General features: G+C 42.5%; 1 protein-coding gene across 21 annotated transcripts in view; it reads left to right on the forward strand.

Annotated features, from left to right (window-relative positions):
• The window catches only part of chd6 (chromodomain helicase DNA binding protein 6), a 379,195-nt gene that overhangs the window by 270,256 nt on the left and 87,170 nt on the right, over window positions 1-21,769 (forward strand). For 20 of the 21 annotated variants that reach the window (XM_060919167.1, XM_060919164.1, XM_060919158.1 and 17 more), the window contains 7 exons: window positions 5,720-5,879; window positions 7,278-7,367; window positions 7,557-7,660; window positions 7,757-7,886; window positions 9,707-9,782; window positions 9,880-9,931; window positions 10,842-11,088. In XM_060919167.1, coding sequence (XP_060775150.1) covers window positions 5,720-5,879; window positions 7,278-7,367; window positions 7,557-7,660; window positions 7,757-7,886; window positions 9,707-9,782; window positions 9,880-9,931; window positions 10,842-11,088 — 859 coding nt within the window. The remainder of the gene's footprint in view (window positions 1-5,719; window positions 5,880-7,277; window positions 7,368-7,556; window positions 7,661-7,756; window positions 7,887-9,706; window positions 9,783-9,879; window positions 9,932-10,841; window positions 11,089-21,769) is intronic. The other variant, XM_060919171.1, reaches the window with a different exon arrangement.

Consider the following 21,769-nt stretch of genomic DNA (forward strand, 5'->3'; position numbering starts at 1 on the left):
CTGCGTCTAACTCAATGATGAGGAAGGTGGAGCTGGGGAAAAAAAAGAGCCCAAAGATCATTGTTTTAGAATTACATAGTTGATGCACTGTTAAACACATCTTTCATAACTACAAGCTCTTTAAAAACATGATTGCAAGAAATTGCAGCTTCTGAACTGCACCAAACATCATTCGAATTTCAGTGTGCATGTGCATAACCACAAAGTTTGATTTCCTTCTCACCTGACCATACCATCAGCATGTTTGATGAAAAAATGGAACTGTATACAAGGAAAAGAGCCTTATACCCACTGTAAAATATGTTGGTGGATCACTGACCAACAGATGGTTCATTACATTATAGGCATTTAGCAGACACTCTGAATAAGAGTGATGTACAACAACGGGGTACATGACACAGTGCTCCTGGAGCAGAGGGTTCATTGCTCAAGGGCCCAACAGTGGCAGCTTGCAACCCAGAGCCTTAACTGTTGAGCCACCTTTGCCCCTGGTTCAGGGGATCTTTTGAAGATGATGGCATTCTTTGATCTTTTGAAGATCAATTCTGCTAAGTACGAGGGCATATCAGCCCAAAACCTACTTGCCTCTGCCAAGAGATTCAGACATGGCCATAGATAGATTTTTGAAGATGATGAGCCAAACATGCTACCAGATCAACACAGAAATGGTTGAAGAATACAAAATTAGTATGGATGTAATGATGTACAGAATTTTAATTTGATACGACATGGTGTTTCAAGAGGACACATTTTCTATGCAGCGAAAATAAGCACCACATGAATGTGTCTTAGTTTAAAGGTTTCCTTTTTCAGTTTAATAAAACATTCAACATTACAAAAGTATGATAATTGAAACTTAAAAATAACACAGGGTTTTCTTCCAGTTTGCATGATCCATTAAGACTCTTAGCAGCATATAACAAAACAAAAGATGTCCATTAGAATATAACAAAACTAAACATAGCTAATTAAACATAAGTTCTCCTGGCCTGAGAGCTAATGTGCCCTGAGGTACAGGTTTGCAAGGCCTCAGTACCTACAGTGGTGCTTGAAAGTTTGTGACCCCTTTAGAATTTTCTATATTTCTGCATAAATATGACCTAAAACATCATCAGATTTTCACACAAGTCCTAAAAGTAGATAACAAGAACCCAGTTAAACAAATGAGGCAAAAATATTATACTTGGTCATTTATTTAATGAGGAAAATGATCCAGTATTACATATCTGTGAGTGGCAAAAGTATGTGAACCTCTAGGATTAGCAGTTAATTTGAAGGTGAAATTAGAGTCAGGTGTTTTCAGTCAATGGGATGACAATCAGGTGTGAGTGGGCACCCTGTTTTATTTAAAGAAAAGGGATCTATCCAAGTCTGATCTTCACAACACGTTTGTGGAAGTGTATCATGGCACAAACAAAGGAGATTTCTGAGGACCTCAGAAAAAGTGTTGTTGATGGTCATCAGGCTGGAAAAGGTTACAAAACCATCTCTGAAGACTTTGGACTCCACCAATCCAAAGTCAGACAGATTGTGTACGGTACAAATGGAGGAAATTCAAGACCGTTGTTACCCTCCCCAGAAGTGGTCGACCAACAAAGATCACTCCAAGAGCAAGGCATGTAATAGTCGGCGAGGTCACAAAGGACCCCAGGGTAACTTTTAAGCAACTGAAAGCCTCTAACACAGTGGCTAATGTTAATGTTCATGAGTCCACCATCAGGAGAACACTGAACAACAATGGTGTGCATGGCAGGGTTGCAAGGAGAAAGTCACTGCTCTCCAAAAAGAACATTGCTGCTCATCTGCAGTTTGCTAAAGATCACATGGACAAGCCAGAAGGCTATTGGAAAAATGTTTTGTGGACGGATGAGACCAAAATAGAACTTTTTGGTTTAAATGAGAAGCATTATGTTTGGAGAAAGGAAAACACTGCATTCCAGCATAAGAACCTTATCCCATCTGTGAAACATGGTGTTGGTAGTATCATGGTTTGGGCCTGTTTTGCTGCATCTGGGCCAGGACGGCTTGCCATCATTGATGGAACAATGAATTCTGAATTATCCCAGTGAATTCTAAAGGAAAATGTCAGGACATCTGTACATGAACTGAATCTCACGGGAAGGTGGGTCATGCAGCAAGACAATGACCCTAAGTACACAAGTCGTTCTACCAAAGAATGGTTAAAGAAGAATAAAGTTATTGTTTTGGAATGGCCACATCAAAGTCCTGACCTTAATCCAATCGAAATGTTGTGGAAGGACCTGAAGCAAGCAGTTCATGTGAGGAAACCCACCAACATCCCAGAGTTGAAGCTGTTCTGTACGGAGGAACAGGCTAAAATTCCTCCAAGCCGGTGTGCAGGACTGATTACCAGTTACCAGAAACGTTTAGTTGCAGTTATTGGTGCACAAGGGGGTCACACCAGATAGTGAAAGCAAAGGTTCACATACTTTTGCCACTCATGGATATGTAATATTGGATGACCAAGTATAATATTTTTGTCTCATTTGTTTAACTGGGTTCTCTTTATCTACTTTTAGGACTTGTGTGAAAATCTCATGATGTTTTAGGTCATATTTATGCAGAAATATAGAAAATTCTAAAGGGTTCACAAATTTTCAAGCACCACTGTACATCTCAAAAACTACATATACAAAAAAAATAGACAGAAAAATTATTTAGCATTGGAAAGGGGAGTCACATTTTTCTTCCTTTTCTAAGTCTTTGCATTGGAAATAAGTTTCAGAAGTTCTAGTGTTTTGATAAGTAGGAAGGAGTGTGGACTTTGTTAAGCTTAAATGTTTATTATACCTTGCATAATATAATATTATGTTACATATTTCATGACAAGTAACCTACTTTATTATTGTATAGAACTATATTGTTGTATATTGTTGAGCATTGTATAGAACAACGTCATACACTATGCTGTAGTTTTACTGCCCCAAAAAATTCTTTGCAATGACCCTAAAATTTTGTGGTATTTCGGCAAATTTTCACGTACTCAGTTGCAGGCAATACTGATATGTTTTCTAGGGGCATAATTTAGTTATTTAGACAAAAGTACATGTCTTTTAAAAAAAAACATTTATTTCTGCAACAGAAGAACAAGACAAGCCCTGAAAACATGAAACGTTAATCAATATCATATATGTAAGACTTACATATGGTACTAGTACGTAATACGTACTATATAGAGTTTTATATGGAGTTTAGGACACAAAACATACTTTATTTTGCCTATAACAATGACTAGCAATATTGCAAAGATGAATTATAAAACTAAAAACATTATAAAACAGGAGTCTGTACTGCAGTACTGTCTTATCATTCAGTTTGCCGTTGCATTTAGGAGAAAATTAAACAACCTGTTCTCCTCCTCTACACATGCATGATGGGCCAATGTCAAATGATAAATTGGGTAAGAGATATTTATCTATGGGATAATTCACTATGTAAATAATATATATTTGCTGTAGAGGGTGTGGTTTACTATTTGAGACACAAAAGCATGTCTTTCCATTCATTGAATGTACTTACCACTAGTTTTTTTTTACATATATAGACCCCTTGCACATGACGTCACCCATTGCATGATTTTACACCTGGGGGCCAAACAGGCACCGTCTTTCGTGTAAGCAAGGTTTAATCTGTCTTCAATATGGTTAATTTTTGTGCTGTATTTGGTTGTTCAAATCAAGAAATAGATAAAAGGTGTTATCATCTCCCCACTGTCAGGAAAAATGTTAACAAAGAGAAGCAAATGCTTCAAGAACACCGAAGAAATGAGTGGTTAAAGAGAATACGATGAGAGGAGCTAAGCCTGAAAACTCCAGAGAAATTTGCGATTGTATTTAAAATGTATTTTTTACAAAAGAGAAAGTCGGAAGGGAGTATGGAAGACTTTGCTTAAGAATCTCGTTTTATTTTTTATGCTCGCATTTGAGTTAGCTTCTTCATGAAAGTGTTTGATTTTCTTACAGGTGAAGCAGCTTCCTTATTCGACACGGAAAACCCAGATTGGTTTCAAACAACTCGGACATAACTCAGTAAAAAAAACCAACAACAAGGACCAACATGCGCGATATATCCTGAAAGAAGAGAACCGATTAAGAGTAGAGAGTGCTGGAGCTTTGTTTCTGTTATCAGAGGAATCCAGTCCTGTGCAAAATGTCACCATGGAGTCAGAGTGTAGAAATGAACCTACAGTTTGAGAGTGTTCTACACAAACACACTGAACTTTACAACAGCTGCATGCATGTGAAACGGAAATAAATCAACTAAGGCAGGAAAAACTATTTTGGATAAAATTGTTCGTTACACACTGAGCAACCTGTGTGACTCAGTTGTGCCTTTTGAATAGAGAATAAATGAAGAGGGAACTGAACATTAACTGTTTATTGAAATTATTATTACAAGGGTGATTATAGTTACTATATAGCTACAACTGGAATGTGCTGAGTCTGTTAGCGTTTGTAATTATTGTACCATCCACTATTAGATAAAATTAAAATTAAATCTTACAATATTGCTTCAAAGTCTAGAGCAAGGTATTTTGTTATTTTACAAATATTAACACTTCAGATATTGTTTTAACAATAATAAACATCAATCTATAAATGATAGAGTGCAGATAGCTGTGTAACTAGATGTCCTTGGGGTTGCAGAGACATGGAGGGGCAGGAATACCATCTAGCCCATAGTTCAGGTAGGAGTCCTTTGAGGGTATATGCTTTGGATTTCGCAACATTCTGTTCCCAAAAACTGATGTCAGGAAAAAGTCTTTACAGAAAGAAAGTTTTCTTGCTTTTGTAGTTGTTGTTGTTTTTTTTTTTAAACTGTTCTTCCGTGTCAGGACTCTTTGGGAAAAAGAAGATATAGTCCAACATGTAGCTAATGCTAGGCCACAAATCTGCATCATCACTCCAGTCATTTCGAGGAATTTTGTATGGATCATAACCACTAATAAACTAATTTCCGCGTATATCTATCATTCACTTCTTTCTGACTAAGATTATACAAGTCATCCGGTAGTAGAGCTTTTTCAGCTGTAGTTTTCTTTGGACAACAGCAACAGACGCCAGACATCTTCTCTTGGTTTCAGTATGTGAACAAAGCTTGCTTGTCCCCCAGGTATCGGGTAGCAATGGTTGCTAAGGTAGATGTAACGTCAGTGCAAGGGATGTGGATGTCCTGAAGTCAACCTGGGAAAACGTAGAGGGCACCAGCAACCACTTGTAGTGATAAAAAGTACAAATGCGCACGTGTGCCTGAAGCAAGTCAATCAGAATCGCCGTTACAAATCGGGAATAAAAAAACAAAACGGCAGTCACAGAGGAGGCAAGGATGCTGGTTAATATGTCTTGTTTTTTGTAATGTACTCGCTCAAAAATCATTTTTTTGTTTAAAGAAGCAGACCATAGGTGTGCCCGAACAGGCCTAACTCACTAAAATATTTCTGCCCAAGCGTTTTGGTCAGGCAAATTGGGCATTCAGGCAGTGCCTGGCATTGAGGCTTGAAATATCATACTGATTTTGGTAATATTTTGAGCAGTCATCAAGGATGCCAGTAATACCTGAGGGCACTATAATAACTCTGTTTGACTTTTGTGTAATTCCTCACTTAAAACTTTGCCATTTCCATGCTGAACAATATAATGTCTGAACTTTAAACATTGATATGTCATCGAATTTTCATTGAGACTGACTTTCTGTGCAGGACTGTCTGTTCCTGTACCCCGGGGCCGTAAGGGTAAGAAACTAAAGAACCAGTTGAGTCCTCCTGAGCTAAAGAATGCTGACTGGCTAGTCCACTGTAACCCAGAAGTAGTACTCCATGATGACAGCTACAAGAAACACCTCAAACAGCACTGTAACAAGTGAGAACCCTCAAAAACTGTTTTCTGTGTTAACATTATATTTGAAGTGGTTTTATGGATTAAAAGCAAAAACAGTTTAAGATACAAGCAAGAAACATGGTTGGTTAGATAGGAAAAGGCATGTTATTGAAATCGCTTACTGACATGTAGACTTGGTCACCCCAAATTTTTACCATCTTCTGCAAATCTTCAGCCTTGTCCTTGCAGAATTTTTTGCCTCTACTTTGTATCCTTTTCCAGCCATGTTTGTTAAAGATTTAGTTGTTTTAAACACTTTTGTATGTTTTCATGTGTGTATTCTCCAGTCTTCTGTGTTGACAGATGACTAAGGGAATATGGTCTCAACTGCAATTCTTATTTATAACCCAGTTAAACAGGAAATCATAGAGAGTGGGCGAGGTCTGGACTTTGACTTGGTCATTCCATCATGCTGAATACTTTTTTTTTTAGCCATTCAGATGTTGATTTTTCTGGTGTGCTTGGGTTGATTGTCCTGTTACGTGACCCAATTTCAGCCCAGTTTAAGCTGCTGGACAGATAGCCTTATGTTTATCTCAGGAATATTCTGGTATAAAATGGAGTTCATCTTTGTTTCAGTGACTACAAGTTTCCTAGGCCCTATGGCTGCAAAGCAAGCCCAAACCATCACCCTTCCACCACCATGCTTGACAGTTGGTAGAAGGTGTCTATGGTGATACGTTGTGTTTAGTTTTGACCAAACATCTCCACCATGGTTTCATTAGTCCAAAGGATACTTTTCCAGGACTTTGTGGTTTGTTCTGATGCAGTTTTCAAACCTAAGTGTTGTTGCTATATTCATTTTGGAGAGAAGTGTATTTTGAAAAATTTGTTGTTGTTTGAGGTTATTTGTTTGCTTATAGAAGTTGGTGAGGACCACCCAACTGTTATTTGGGCCCTGATAAATAAAAACATAGAATTGAAGGAAGGTGTACTAGTAACATATTTTATTGCTTTGTTTCTGTGTTGCAGTACATTTTGATTTATATTAAAGTAACTGGACTAAGACATCATTCATACATCTTTTGTAACTACTTTATCCTAATCAGGGTCACAGGCTTATCCTGTGAACACAGGGAGTGAGGTGGGAACCAACCTTGGATGGGATACTATAAACAGAGACATAGCAAATAAAATTTATTATTATTATTATTATTGTTGTTGTAATTGTTGTTGTTCTTGAGAAGCTTGGCGATTAGTAAACAATTTTGCAATCCATGAAAAATCTTCATTGGGGATAACTAAAGAATGCTTTCAGTCATTAAGACTGAAGGACAGAATCCAGTGTGTGTGTGTGTGTGTGTGTGTGTGTGTGTGTGTAAAACACTCCAGCATGACCACAGATGGTAAAATGCGTACCAAAGTTATGTCTGTGTATAGGGTGCTGCTGAGGGTACGGATGCTCTATTACCTTAAGGCAGAGGTACTTGGGGAGGCTGCCAGTCAAGCTCTAGAAGGAGTCTCGGCCAGGTAAAGTGTTTGCCAGCCTGTTTTTTCATATAAAAAATATAAGGCAATTTTGTAAACTTTCAGTGCTTCACCCAAAAACTTTTTGTCTAAGCAGAAGCTCAGCTATGTTTTGACTAACTAGTTGTGATGCATCATTTGCTTTTCTTATTTTTTTTATTTCTTAAATCACGAGTTGTGTGTGTTTGGTAGTAAACTAGAGGTGGCTCTGCCAGAAGTTGACTACATAGAAATTCCTACTGGTTGGTGGGATGCTGAGGCAGATAAATCTCTGCTTATTGGAGTACACAAACACGGTATGTTGAAACTACTGAAGGATGTGTAAACTGATTAAATTTTTTCCACATTAATCATTTTTATGTTGTCTTTAACTGATGTATGTCATTTTGTAGGATATGAGCGGTACAATGCCATGCGTGCAGATCCTCAGCTCTGTTTCTTAGAGCGGGTGGGCATGCCAGATGTTATCGCACTTACAGCAGAACAAGGTGGTGCTGAGGTTGTGCCAGACGTACCTGACAGGTAAGTTACGCTTGACAGACTAATTTTTTGACTGTTGCATGACTGTTGCTTGACTGTAGGAGTTGTGTTTTAGGTGGCCAGTTGCTTTTGGATCAATTCATTATAGCTTAAACATAAGAAATAAATTAATTCATATGAACAGACAGATACAGTATGGACAAATTTGTTGGTACCCTTCCACGAAAAAAAAAGAACCCACTACTGTCTCTGAAATTACTTGAAGTTAATGGCATCCGTCACTGTTTATTCTATGTTTAACACAAATCAGACTTTCCTTTTGGTTTTTGATTCAACTGAATAGTTTACATAACAAAATAAATGAAAAATGGTATGGACAAAATTGATTGTACCCTTAACTTAATAGTTTGTTGCACAACCTTTAGCAGCAATCACTGCTAACAAGCGATCTCTGTAGGTCTCAGTGAGACTTCTGTATCTGCCAACAGGTAGTTTGGCCCACTCTTCCTGAGCAAACTGATCTGGGTTCCTGCTGTTTCAGGTTTGAAGGGTGCTGTCTCCACACTGCATGTTTCAGCTCTTTTCAGAGATGTTTGATAGGATTCAGGTCAGAGATCATAGAAGGCCACTTCAGAATAGTTCAACGTTTTGTTCACCATTCTTGGGTGCTTTTAGTTGTGTTTTGAGTCTTTATCCTGTTGGAGGACCCATGACCTGCGACTAAGACAGAACTTTCTGACGCTGGGCAGTATGTTTCACTCCAGAACGCCTTGATAGTCTTGAGATTTCTTTGTGCTCTGCACAGGTTCAAGGCACCCCATGCCAGACACAGCAAAGCTGCCTCAAATCAAGCCTCCTCCATGTTTCACAGTAGATATGGGGTTCTTTTCTTTGAAAGTTTAATTTTTTCTTCTGTAGACATAGAGCTGATGTGACTTGCCAATAAGCTTAAGTTTTATCTCCTCTGTCCAAAGGACATGTTCCCAGAAGTATTGTGGCTTGTCAGTATGCATTTTAGTAAATTCCAGTCTGGCTTTTTTAAGTTTTTCTTTCAACAATGGAGTCCTCCCATTGAGCCTGCTGTCACTCAAAAAGTGACGGATGCTGCAATCAGACATTGCTATACCTTGACATTGGAGTTCAACGTTTATCTCTTTGGAAGTAGTTGTCCTTCGCTCTTTTTCTACCATTGGCACTATCCTTCTGTTCAATCTGTGATGAATTTTCCTTTTGTAGTCACATCCAGGAAGGTTGGTTATAGTCCCATGGAACTTAAACTTCTTAATAATATTTGCAACTGTAGTCACAGGAACATCAAACTGCTTGAAGGATGGTCTTATAGTCTTTGCCTTTAACATGCTTGTTTATAATTTTCTTTCTGATCTCCTCAAACAACTCTCCTTTGCTTTCTCTGGTCCATATTCAATGTGGTGCACATGATAATACCAAACGGCAGAGTGACAACTTTTCTCCATTTAATGATTATACTGATTAGACTGAATGATTACAAGATTGAAGACACTTGTGATACCAATTAAAGTTAAACAATTGGTTTGAAATATCACTATAATCCAGTTATTTATAATTTTTTCTAGGGGTGCCAAGGCTATTTTAGAATATCTTTGTAAAATAAATAATTTCCTTTCACATGTTTTTATGCTTTACTCTAACATACCAAAGGGATGCAAGTGTACACAAGAAAATTGCTTTTAATTTCATTACTTTTCAGGAGGAATAAAGCATTGTTTCAATGAGCTGTAAGGGTACCAACAAATTTGTCCACATCTGTATTTTATTTTGGTTGAATTTTGTAATTGGCTGTAGCTGCCAGAAAGTTTTATTTGATTAATTTTTTTTCCCAGTGTAAGCAAGAATGATGACATAAAAGAAGAAGTAGATGGTAAGCCAGAGGGAATAGAGGACAAAGAAGAGAAAAAGGTGATGATTAAATGTCAGGTGAAAAATATTTTTGGAAAATTGTAAATTAAATGGCATAAGTTTTGCTGTTGTAATGTCCAATATACTTCCTTCAAAGCAGGTAAACTCCTTCTCAGAGATTACAGTGAAACATGACAGTTCTCTTGGAGGTATGGTTTTTTTTTTTGCTGTTGTTTTTTAGACCTAAAGGAAAGATTTTTGATGGACATTAATATCTTAAATACAAATACATATCTAATTTGTCTTGGGGTTGCATAGACTAGTTGACTAATACTAATACTAGACTAATTCACTAGTTGCTGCTGTGGGGCACTGTGGACAGCAAGGCAGATCATAAGAAAGTGCAGACTGACAGTAAAGAAACCAGGCTAACTGTACTTTGTTACTAGTGTAAAGCATTTCACATTGTGCAAATCTATGCTGAGAAAAAAAACACATTAAAAAAATTCCTTTGGTTTTAATGGAATTTTGATATTAATTTCTGTTAAGTGCAGGAGTACGTGCAAGACTGTCTTTTAAGTCCTGGACCCACCTGCCCCTGAAAGGAATTCCTCTGCAGTTATATTTTATCTTTTAAATAAAAATTAAAATGAAATCTGTGTACTGTGGCAAAGTGACTGTGCACTGTGCAAAAGAGCACATTCATTGCCGTGGGTTGCAAATCACCACTGACTGGAGCTGAACATTGCGGCTCTACAGTTCAAATGCTGTTGTAGCTATAGTATCCTCTATCCCAGTAAGGCCGATCACTGAATGGTTTTATTATTTTGTTTAAGAGTTATTGTACAGATTTATTAAATTTTTTTGTTGACACTGTAGCCTCAAAGAAGCTGGTAATTTGTAGCCTGTATATGACTGTTGATTAAAGTGTGGTTTAATGCTTTCTTTGCTAAAGTAATAAAAGAGCCTAAAATAGCAATGTCCTGAATCAGTTTTTGTACTTTTTGAATTACTAGTCGACTAGTACAAATTAATGGTCATGCAACCCCAAGTGTGATATTTACATTATTTTGCATCACTGATATTTAGACATGTGCTATTTGGTGCTTTTTGGTGCAGTGACGTGTCCAGATGGATTAGCTGAGGAGGTAGTGGAGCAAGGTCAGGCACTATGGCCGACAACATCTGCTCTTACAGCAAGATTACGTCGACTTATCACTGCCTATCAGCGATATACACGCCGTGAACCATTTCGGCATGAAATTCTCATGCATGAGGGTATTGCGCCTGTTTCCTGGCAAATGGGTGAGGAGCTACGACAGTGTATGACAAATCCTGATCCACTTTTCCTTGACTGGCAAAGAAGGTGAGCAATGTTTGGGGGGGGGAGTGTTACTTATTCATTTTACAGGTTTGGGTGTTATGGAAACATTTCCTTTTATTAGAGGGATGGTACGTACATTTAAAAAAAATCAAAAACAACCAAAAAAACAAATAACTATGTAGTATTATTTTACCCAGTGGAGAATGGAGTGACACATGTACGGTATAGGGACATTTACACATTTAAGAAGGTCTGTGCTTGGTGATTTTTTTTAAACAGGTTCCCATGGTACCAGCCTCCAGTGACTGTAAAGATGAACTTAGTGTGTGTGTAAATATATATATGTAGAAATAGTTAAGGTGGGTGGAGCACAGAAGCACGGCAGGCCAGAACTGAGTTCTCACAAACTCTTTTATTTTAGCTTTTCAGCTTCTCGTTTCACTCGCCCAAACACACACACACACACGCACACAAGTGTCCAGGCTGGGGAAGAGCTTCCTTCCTCTGCTCTCCCTCTCCACTTATAGGTCGCGGTCACTGGGGAAGACAGACAAACAGATTAATTCCCGTCAGGTGCAGTGATTCTGCCACTTACCTTCCCTGATTCCGCCCTCCATTCACAGACCGACACTTGACCTGCCACATACCCCTACCGCCCGACTCGGGCTGGGGAGCCGTCCGGCCTGCAGCTGACTCCCCCCCCCGACGGGAGAGGAAATCCGCCATGACCATCTGCACCCCCGGCCTGTGGACCACCTCGAACTTAAACGGCTGGAGTGCCAGATACCAATGGGTGATCCGCGCGTTGGCATCCTTCATGCGGTGGAGCCACTGCAGGGGCGCGTGGCCCAAACAGAGGGTGAAAGGGCGCCCCAGCAGGTAGTAGCAGAGGGCAAGGACCGCCCACTTGATGGCGAGGCATTCCTTTTCGATTGTGCTGTATCTGCCCTCACGCACCGACAGCTTCCGGCTGATGTACAGCACTGGGCGTTCCTGCCCCTCCACCTTCTGGGACAGAACAGCCCCCAGCCCTCTGTCCGACGCGTCCGTCTGCAAAATAAAGGGGAGAGAAAAGTCAGGGGAGTGTAACAGTGGCCCCCCACACAGTGCAGCCTTTACCTCCGAGAAAGCCCGCTGGCATTGCTCCGTCCACTGGACCGGATCTGGTGCCCCCTTTATAGTGAGATCAGTCAGCGGGCTGGTGATGTCCGAATAATTAGCTATAAACCTACGATAGTAGCCCGCCAGCCCCAGGAACTGTCTCACACCCTTTTTGGTCTTGGGCCTCGAGCAGGCCGAAATCACTGCCGTCTTATTAATTTGGGGATGCACCTGCCCATTGCCCAAGTGGAAACCCAGATACCGTACTTCCACCCGTCCAATCGCACACTTCTTCAGGTTGGCTGTGAGACCCGCTCGCCTCAGCAACCTAAGGACAGCCCTTAGGTGTTCTAAGTGCCGCGGCCAGTTGTTACTGTAAATAATAATGTCATCCAAGTATGCAGCCGTATAGGTGGTGTGGGGGTGGAGGACCCTATCCATAAGCTGCTGGAACGTAGCGGGCGCCCCAAACAGCCCAAAAGGAAGTGTGATGAACTGGTGTAACCCAAACGGTGTGGAAAAGGCTGTTTTCTCTCGGGATAGCGGAGTCAAGGGGATCTGCTAATATCCCTTTGTCAAATCCAGTGTTGAATAAAAACGAGCTGTGCCTAGTCGATCAAGCAACTCGTCAATACGAGGCATTGGGTATGCGTCAAATTTAGACACCGCGTTGATTTTTGTATAGTCCACACAGAACCGGACTGACCTGTCGGCCTTGGGAACCAAGACCACCGTGCTGCTCCAGTCACTGTGGGACTCCTCGATGATGCCCATTTCAAGCATGGCCCCGAGTTCTTCCCAAACCTCCTTTTTTTTGTGTTCGGGCAGTCTGTAAGGGCGGCTGTGCACTACTACCCCCGGGGGCATCTCAATATGGTGTTCTATGAGGTGGATGCAGCCGGGCAGGGGCGAGAACACATCAGAAAATTCTGTCTGCAACTGGGCGACCTTTGTGAGTTGGGTTGGGGAGAGGTGGTCTCCACAGGGGACCGGAGCGGTGGGCGATGTCAATTTTCCTTTTTGAATCTCCGGCCCCAGCTCCGCCTTCTCTGGAACCACCGACACCAATGCCACGGGGACCTCCTCATTCCAAAGTTTTAACAGATTGAGGTGGTAAATCTGTAATGCCCCGCCCCTGTCCGTTCGCCTCACCTCATAGTCGACGTCCCTGACTCACCGTGTGACCTCAAAGGGTCCTTGCCACCTGGAGATCAATTTGGAGCTCAACGTGGACAACAACACGAGTACTTTATCTCCCGGTGTGAATTCCCTCAGGCGCGTGCCCCTGTCGTACAGACGGACTTGATGTTCTTGGGCCTGCCACAAATTCTCCTGGGTTAGGTGCGTGAGTGTGTGGAGTTTGGCGCGCAGGTCGATAACGTATTGAATTTCATTTTTACTTGTTGAAGCTCCCTCCTCCCAATTTTCACACAGCACATCTAGAATGCCACGCGGCTTACACCCATATAATAATTAGAACAGGGAGAACCCCGTGGAGGCTTACGGGACCTCTCGCACTGTGAATAACAGGGGTTCGAGCCATTTATCCCAGTTGCGTGCGTCCTCACTTACAAATTTACGAATTATGTTCTTGAGGGTGCGATTGAACCGTTCGACTAAGCCATCTGTTTGTGGGTGATAGACGCTGGTGCGGATAGGCTTAATTCCCAGTAACCCATACAATCCGCACAGTGTGCGTGACATAAGTGTAGTGCCTTGATCAGTCAGAATCTCTTTGGGGATTCCGACTCGGGAGATGACGCGGAAGAGTGCTTCTGCAATACTACGTGCTGAGATATTGCGAAGAGGCACTGCTTCCGGATATCGCGTTGCATAGTCCACCAGAACTAAAATAAAGCGATATCCTCGTGTTAACTGATCTAATGGCTCGACGAGATCCATCCCAATTCTTTTGAACAGGGTCTCGATTAATGGCAGAGGGCGCAAAGGCACTTTTGGAATGGCTGTGGGATTTACTAACTGGCATTCGCGCACACGCCGGACATCGCCGCGAATCCCTGGCCAATAGAACCAGGCCATTATTTGGGCTAGTGTCTTATCCTGCCCCAAGTGTTCGGCCATGGGATTAAAGTGAGCCACCTGTAATATAAATTCCCGGCGGCTCTTTGGGATTAAAAGCTGTGTTATGGGTTCCTTAGTTTGAGTGTCCTGTGTCACTCGGTATAACCTATCCTTAATAATGGAGAAATAGGGGAAGGATGGGGTGGCATTTGGCTGGAGCGTTTGACCATCGATTACTCTCACTTGGTCAAACGTATGCTGCAGAGTTTCGTCTCGCGACTGCTCTAATGGGAAATCTGTGAGGGATTCCCCGAGAGAGGGAGGAGGAGCCTGCTGCTCCTCACTCTGACACGGTGATGATGTAGACGGCTCTGTGACAGCTGCTCCTGCCAATGCCACACCGGGGCCTCCCCCCGCTAAATTATGGCAGGCCCCACTCTTCACTAAATGTGCCATTAATTCCCTAAATCCTGACCAATCAGTCCCCAAAATTATTGAGTGGGTAAGGCGAGGATTAACCGCCACCTTTACTCTAAATATTTCCTCTCGAAATAGAATGTGGACCGACACTAAAGGGTAGATGTGAACATCCCCATGCACACACAACACCTTCACCAATTGTGCTCTCCCCAATGCCTCGTCTTGCACCAGGCTTTGGTGGATTGAGGTCTGATGACAGCCGGAGTCCACCAAAGCCTGATACATATCCCCTTGGATACTCACCGGTATGCGATACGCTCCGGCCCAATTGAGGGCGGTCCCTGGCGGATTGGGGATCCAGACCACCGTGCCCACCTCCATCGCCGAGCACTGATGCTGGAGGTGCCCCGGCTCCCCGCAGCGCCAGCAAACCAGTCCAGGCTCTCCCTCTGCACCGGTGTTCCGGAGCTCACTCACCTGGGGGGGGGGGCACGGAAGTAGGAAATGGTAGGGCACCACGGGTGCGACGGGCCGGCTGGGGTGAAGCCAGCTCACCCCTCCGCGGTGGGGGAATGGGGCGAGGACGAGGAACAGAAGGGGAGAGAGAGAGAAGAGAGGGGAGAAGAGGAGACACGCTGTCCTGCCATTGGAACAGCTGCCATATGGTCCTCCACCAGCTCGATGGCCTGATCCAGCAACGCTGGGCGATGGCACTGGACCCACTCCACTGTTCCTTCCGGAAGTCGGGCGATGAATTGTTCCAGCGCCACTAGGTCAATGATTCCCTCGGTGTCGCGGTTGTTGGCCCTCAGCCACCGCCGGTAGGCGTCCCGGAGTTGCTGGCCAAACACGAACGGCCGGCTGACCTCCTCCAGGCGCAGCGTGCAGAAGCGCTGCCGTTGCTGCTCCGGGGTGCGCCCCACACGTTGGAGGACGGCTCTGCGGAGGTCAGCGTAGACCAGCTGGCTGTCGGCAGGGAGCTGTAGCACGGCCAGCTGCGCCTCGCCTGTTAGCAGGGGGAGGAGGCGCGCTGCGCGCTGTTCCACCGGCCAACCCCATGCCTCTGCTGCCTGCTCAAAAAGAGTGAGGAAGGCTTAGGGGTCGTCATGCGGACCCATCTTCATTAGGGTGAGGTGGGGAGGGTCTGCGGCGGTGGTGATGGTGGACCCCACCAACGCGAGCAGGTGCCAGAACACCTGGCGATCTTCCCGCTGCGCCAGCACCAGGGCTTCAAACCATTGTTCCTGCTCCTCCCGGAGGGCGACCAGTGCCTGGTGCTGGCTCTGTTGGGCCGTGGCGAGGGCATGGACCAGGTCCTTGAAGGGGGAGGACTCCATGAGACTGTTCTCTTCTGTACTCCGTTCCCGGGTTTCAGCACCACTATAGAAATAGTTAAGGTGGGTGGAGCACAGAAGCACAGCAGGCCAGAACTGAGTTCTCACAAACGTTTTTTTATTTTAGCTTTTCAGCTTCTTGTTTCACTCGCTCAAACACACACGCACACAAGTGTCCAGGTTGGGGAAGAGCTCCCTTCCTCTGCTCTCCCTCTCCACTTACAGGGCGCGGTTACTGGGGAAGACACACAAACACAGATTAATTCCCGTCAGGTGCAGTGATTCTGCCACTTACCTTCCCTGACTTCACCCTCCATTCACAGACAGACGCTTGACCACGCCCCCACTGCCACTAATATATATAGACACAGACACACACGGGGTTTCCCCAAAAGTAGCCCCACTACGCTTAATTTATTGACCAATACGTTTAGTGACATGCCGATACCCGTTAAACCGCCGCCACAATGCTTACAATTTAAGCCTACAGTATAAAGCTAGAATCAACATGCATGTGTTTTGTAGCCTTTGAGCAGGTAATCATTATAGTCCATGCAAGCCTATGGCCCAAATTCACAGCTGCTGTCAGAGAAGGGTATTCCGTGCTGAGTGTGTGCAGTATCCCATGTCAATTGGATGAGCGATGCGTAATTAATATTCATAAGTAACTCGTGCAAAAATGGCGGCGCTTTCAAGCCGGGTATGAGTGAGCAAAACACAGATGGGTTGCAGCTTAATTACAGAGTTTGTCACAAAGAAAACTGCGGAAAACAACTCACCAACAGTGGCAGACCATAGTTGTGAGACCCCAACAGCCAGTTTGCTGCATGTTGCTGACCAGCTTGAGTCTGACAGTGAGAGTATTTAGTCATCCGTACTTTCGCCACAATTTAATGCTCAGTATTTTGAACAACTCGTGCCATGTTGCATCACCATTCACTTTGTTCGATGTAAAATAAACTGCAGTGTCCTTTGTAACAGTACACTGCTTGTGAGATGCAAGTGGGTATTGTATTGACTTTTTTTTTCCTCTATTTTTAGGGTGGGAACTCAGTAAAATTATAAGTAGTATATAGCCTTTTCCCCAACATGTTGAACTGGTAAAAATCAGCTCTAGGTGTCACCAGAAGCCACAAAATGAAACCTTATATTTCAAAAACTTCCAGAGGACCAGGCCTCCGGACCCCCCGGCTTACATCTCACTGCACTCAGGGGGCCACTATTCTTTCCACTTTTTCTAGGGGAAACCCTGATTTTATTTTTTTTTTATATATATGTGTATATATATATTGTGGTAAACATATTAGAAGATAAACTTTGTATATTTGCAATCCCTGAGCTGGTTCATCATTTTGACACTGTGTGTCAAGTCAGTGGGAAAACACTGGTAGTGACCTCATCAATATCCTCACGAGTGAAGAGTTTGGAAAATGTTACTCAGGTCTGGGGTGTATTTTGTATGAAAAATACAAGTTTTTCAACACAAGAATATAAACTTCATAGCTTCAAGCCAACGTGCAGTTTTCTTTTGTTATATAGACACAGTCACAAACAAAAACTATGCAAGTTCCATCTGTCCATCCATTATCTGTAACCGCTTGTCCTGTGCAAGGTCGCGGGCAAGCTGCAGCCTATCCCAGCTGACTATGGGCGAGAGGTAGGGTATACTCTGGACAAGTCGCCAGGTCATCGCAGGGCTGACACATAGAGACAAACAACCATTCACACTCACATTCACACCTACAGTCAATTTAGAGCCACCAATCAGCCTAACCTGCATGTCTTTGGACTGTGGGGGAAACCGGAGCACCCAGAGGAAACCCATGCAGGTACAGGGAGAACATGCAAACTCCACACAAATAGGCCCCTGTTGGCCACTGGGCTCCAACCCAGAACCTTCTACTATGCAAGTTAATCAAAACAATTCATTGATAGGAGCCCCAACCAAGTATTGAGTGTATAAATTAACATACTTTTCAGGCATTGGACATTTCTGTATTGTAAATCCTTTTTTGATTGATCTTAGGAAATATTCAAGGTTTACTTCTTTTTCCAAGATGGCAATTGGATGCCTTGGTTTGTGCTGCATCATATTTTTTGCTGTAGTTTATCAATTCCTGTTATTTTTTACATCTGACATTTTTAGCTACTCATCTAAGGATGCTGGATTTTTACAGTGGCACTGTTGTAAGTTTAACTGCACAGATCGACCATCCAGCACTTCATGCAGAGTGAGAACTCATTTGTTTCGAGATTATAAAAGCCCGGATGGATTTACTGTCAGCCTCCTTCTTCTCTGCGGTGATATCACCACTCAGCCTGGCCATAAACAACCAGCCTGCACCCGATCCAGCTATAAATGCATGGTTTTAAATGATGGAAGCCTTAAGAGTTTTCAGAAGATCCAAGACTCGGACGGGCAGACGAGACTTGTTTTACAATCTACATCGCTTTCAGGATTTAGTTTATTCGGAGGATGCAGCTATTGTGTGTGTAAATGAGACATGATTTAACAACACTGTAGACAACTGTGAAGTCCTGCATAATGATTACACCATTTACAGAAAGGATAGGATTGATAGCTGGAGGAGTGTTGATTGCTTAAAAGACAGAGTATTTCAAGAGGTTACACTTCCAGTAGATCTGCATGAACTTGAGATTGTGTCTGCGGTAGTGACTACAGCTACAGGTCAGAAAATTTTATTTTGTTCCTGTTACCACCCTGATTCTGATACAAGCTGGGCAGTTTTATTTGATAACTTTCTGGACTTTGCTTGTGATAAGTTTGAAAGTATGTTAATATGCAGTGATTTTCACCTCCCGAAAATCCCTTGGGACACTCCGGATTGCGTGGTTGGCACAAATTAATTGCTATTTGTTAATGCACTAAACAATCATTGTTTAACATAACAGAACTGCAAACCTACTTGCGGCAACAATATCCTTTTCTTGGTTATCACTAGTGCTCCCAATCATACCACAGTCGCTACATACCCCAATACACAATCCTCCTCAATCTTATTTTCCTACAATTTACGACACCGAAAAATCCCAAAGCTGGGGATTCCCGTGTTAGAAGTCTCATATTTCGTAAACTGCTAGCTCCACGGTCAGTCTACCAACCTCATTTTGATCATGAATCAATAAAGATTACTCAGCCCAAAGTTATTCAGTTCAAATCGATAATATTGATCCAAACATTTTTTTTTCCCCAACTAAGAAGAAAACTTCCAGTTTACTCTGCTGGTGCTGCCATTTTGGAAACACATAATGCAATGCTGTGCATTGATTGGATGAAAGGTGAGTGACATTGAATTTGTCTAAGAAACCACGCACCAATATTTTGAATGTCAACTGTCAAAATGAGTAACAAAAAACAGGACTAAAGGCTTACAACACACCATGTCATGGTATGAAAGGGTTAGAAATTAAACAAGTAGTACACAAAATCTATAGGTAAAATAGCACAGCACGTAAGGTTCATGAACACCATTTCGAGCTTTGGCTAATCAGTGCGCAGGAATACAATCGTGTGATTTTCAATCATGGCAGCGCTGGCAGAGTAGACAAACTTTTCGGCTCAATTCAGAAAATCGGCAGTAGGGGACACTCGTATTAATTTGAAGTTGCTGATATATTGATTCAGGAAGCCTGTTTTGTTTTGTGATCAAACGGAGACCAATAGATTGTATGTAGAGTGGACCATTCATGAATTACAGCTTTGGGGATTTTTCTGTGTCGTAATTTGTAGGAAAAGAAGACCGAGGAGGATTGTGCATTGGGGCATGTAGCGACTGTGAATCATACCAGTGTGATGGATGTATTATCAATAGAGCAAGCAGGACTCTTCACAGATCATCATACAATTCTCGTTGAGTTCAATGCATTTATAAAAGCACCTATGAAAATACACAGGTTTGTGTCTGACTATGATAAGGGTGATTTTGAAGGCCTGCGCACTGCATTATCGGCAGTCAGTCTTTCTTTGATCATCATCAATTATGACATAAACGCTGACTGGCAGCAATGGAAAGATACTTTTCTTGCAGCAGTCTCTGATTACGTACCATCCAAGAAGCTTAAGGGGTGGAATCTTGTCCCATGGATTAATGGTACTATACTGATTTGATTAAAAAGAAAAATTCAGTAAGTCAGAAAATGAAGAAATCACCTACATGTCACCTTAGAGAAAAGTTCAGGTCTTTATGCTTAGAAATAAAGCACATGCTCTGAGAATGCCATAATGAGTTTTTCGGCTCCTTTGAGTCAGCCATTAACACCAACTTGAAGTGTTTCCAGACTATTCTGAAATGGAATTCAAAGTCCCGTACCCTGCCAAATTTTGTCCCTGTGCCTATAATGATTAATGCAACTGCTGACTCTGATCCACAGTCATCAATTAGAGTTACAGCTGAGGACCCATGAGGAATAGCTGATCTATTCAATTCATACATTGTGTCGGTCTTCTCTTCTGATGACCAACTTGATGACTACTGTCCTCCACTAGAAACACCAATTATGTCTGAGCTGTGCCTCACCAATGGTGAGATACAAGCCTTATTGGAGAACCTTGACATTACCAAGGCAACAGGACCAGACAATCTTAGGAAGATTGCTTAGAGAAACAGCATCAGAAATCACACCGTCTCTCTGTAAGCTATTTAATAAGTCACTCAGGATAGGGGCTGTTCCATAGGAGTGGAAGGAAGCTAATGTTGTGCCTGTGTTTCAGAAGGGTGAAGCTGAGTATGCAGAGAACTATCGACCAATTTCGCTTCTGTCTCTGGTGTCCAAAGTCTTGGAGAGATGCTTGCTCGATAGTTTCAAAGACTGACTGTGCTAGGTTGTCAGGTCTTGTCAGCATGGGTTCATTAGTGGTAAATCCTGCACCTTTGATCTTTTGGAGGTGCTTTATCAAATTTGCTCAGTGCTAAATAATGGAAAGCAGATTGACATGATCTACATGGATATGTCTAAAGCATTCGATAAAGTTTGTCATCATCACCTGTTACATAAACTTTGCTTGTGCAGGTTTGGGGGCAGCCTCCTCCAGTGGTTCTTTTACTGTTTGACAGATCGTCGTCAGTGTGTGACAATGCTCGGCGCTACATCAGATTCATTACCTGTTTCTTTGGGAGTCCCGCAAGGTTCCATTCTGGGCCTGGCCTTGTTTCTCCTCTGTTAACAATCTCCTGGATGCTGTTGTTGCAAGCTACGTAGCCATGTTTGCTGATTATACCAAATTGTACAGGGAAATTAAATGTCCTGTTGATGTTGACTCCTTGCAAGCTGATCTGGACCACTTGGATGCATGGTCAACAGACTCTGGCCTCATGTTTAATGAGAAGTGTAAGCACCAGATCATCACCAGGAAGATCAAGTCAGTAAAGTCTTCGTATTCCATCAAAGACAAATTCCTAGAGGTGGTGTCATCCAAGCATGATTTAGGAGTGATCATTTCTAACAATCTCACATGGAAACAAGTGCTTGAACAGATTTCTCATGCCAACAAACTGTTGGGCTACGTTAAGAGGAATACTAGATATATTCAGTCTGTGAATGTTTGAAGATCTGTATAACTCACACTAGTCAGACCTCTTTTTGGGTATGCCGCACAGATTTGGGCTCCACAATTGGTAGAACTTATTTCTAGAATAGAATGCACACAGAGGCGTGCCACTAAGTACATCCTAAAGTTGCCATTTTTGGGTTCACTGTCATATAGTCATAGATTAGAAATTTTGCATCTACTTCTGTAGTATGTCCCTGACGTGGGTGGAATACTGAAGCATGGCAGGCGGGAGATGATGTTAACACACAGCTTTATTTTTACTTTCTTCGAAGCT

The sequence above is a fragment of the Neoarius graeffei genome, chromosome 4 (assembly GCF_027579695.1).
Source record: "Neoarius graeffei isolate fNeoGra1 chromosome 4, fNeoGra1.pri, whole genome shotgun sequence".
Classification (NCBI taxonomy): Eukaryota; Metazoa; Chordata; class Actinopteri; order Siluriformes; family Ariidae; genus Neoarius; species Neoarius graeffei.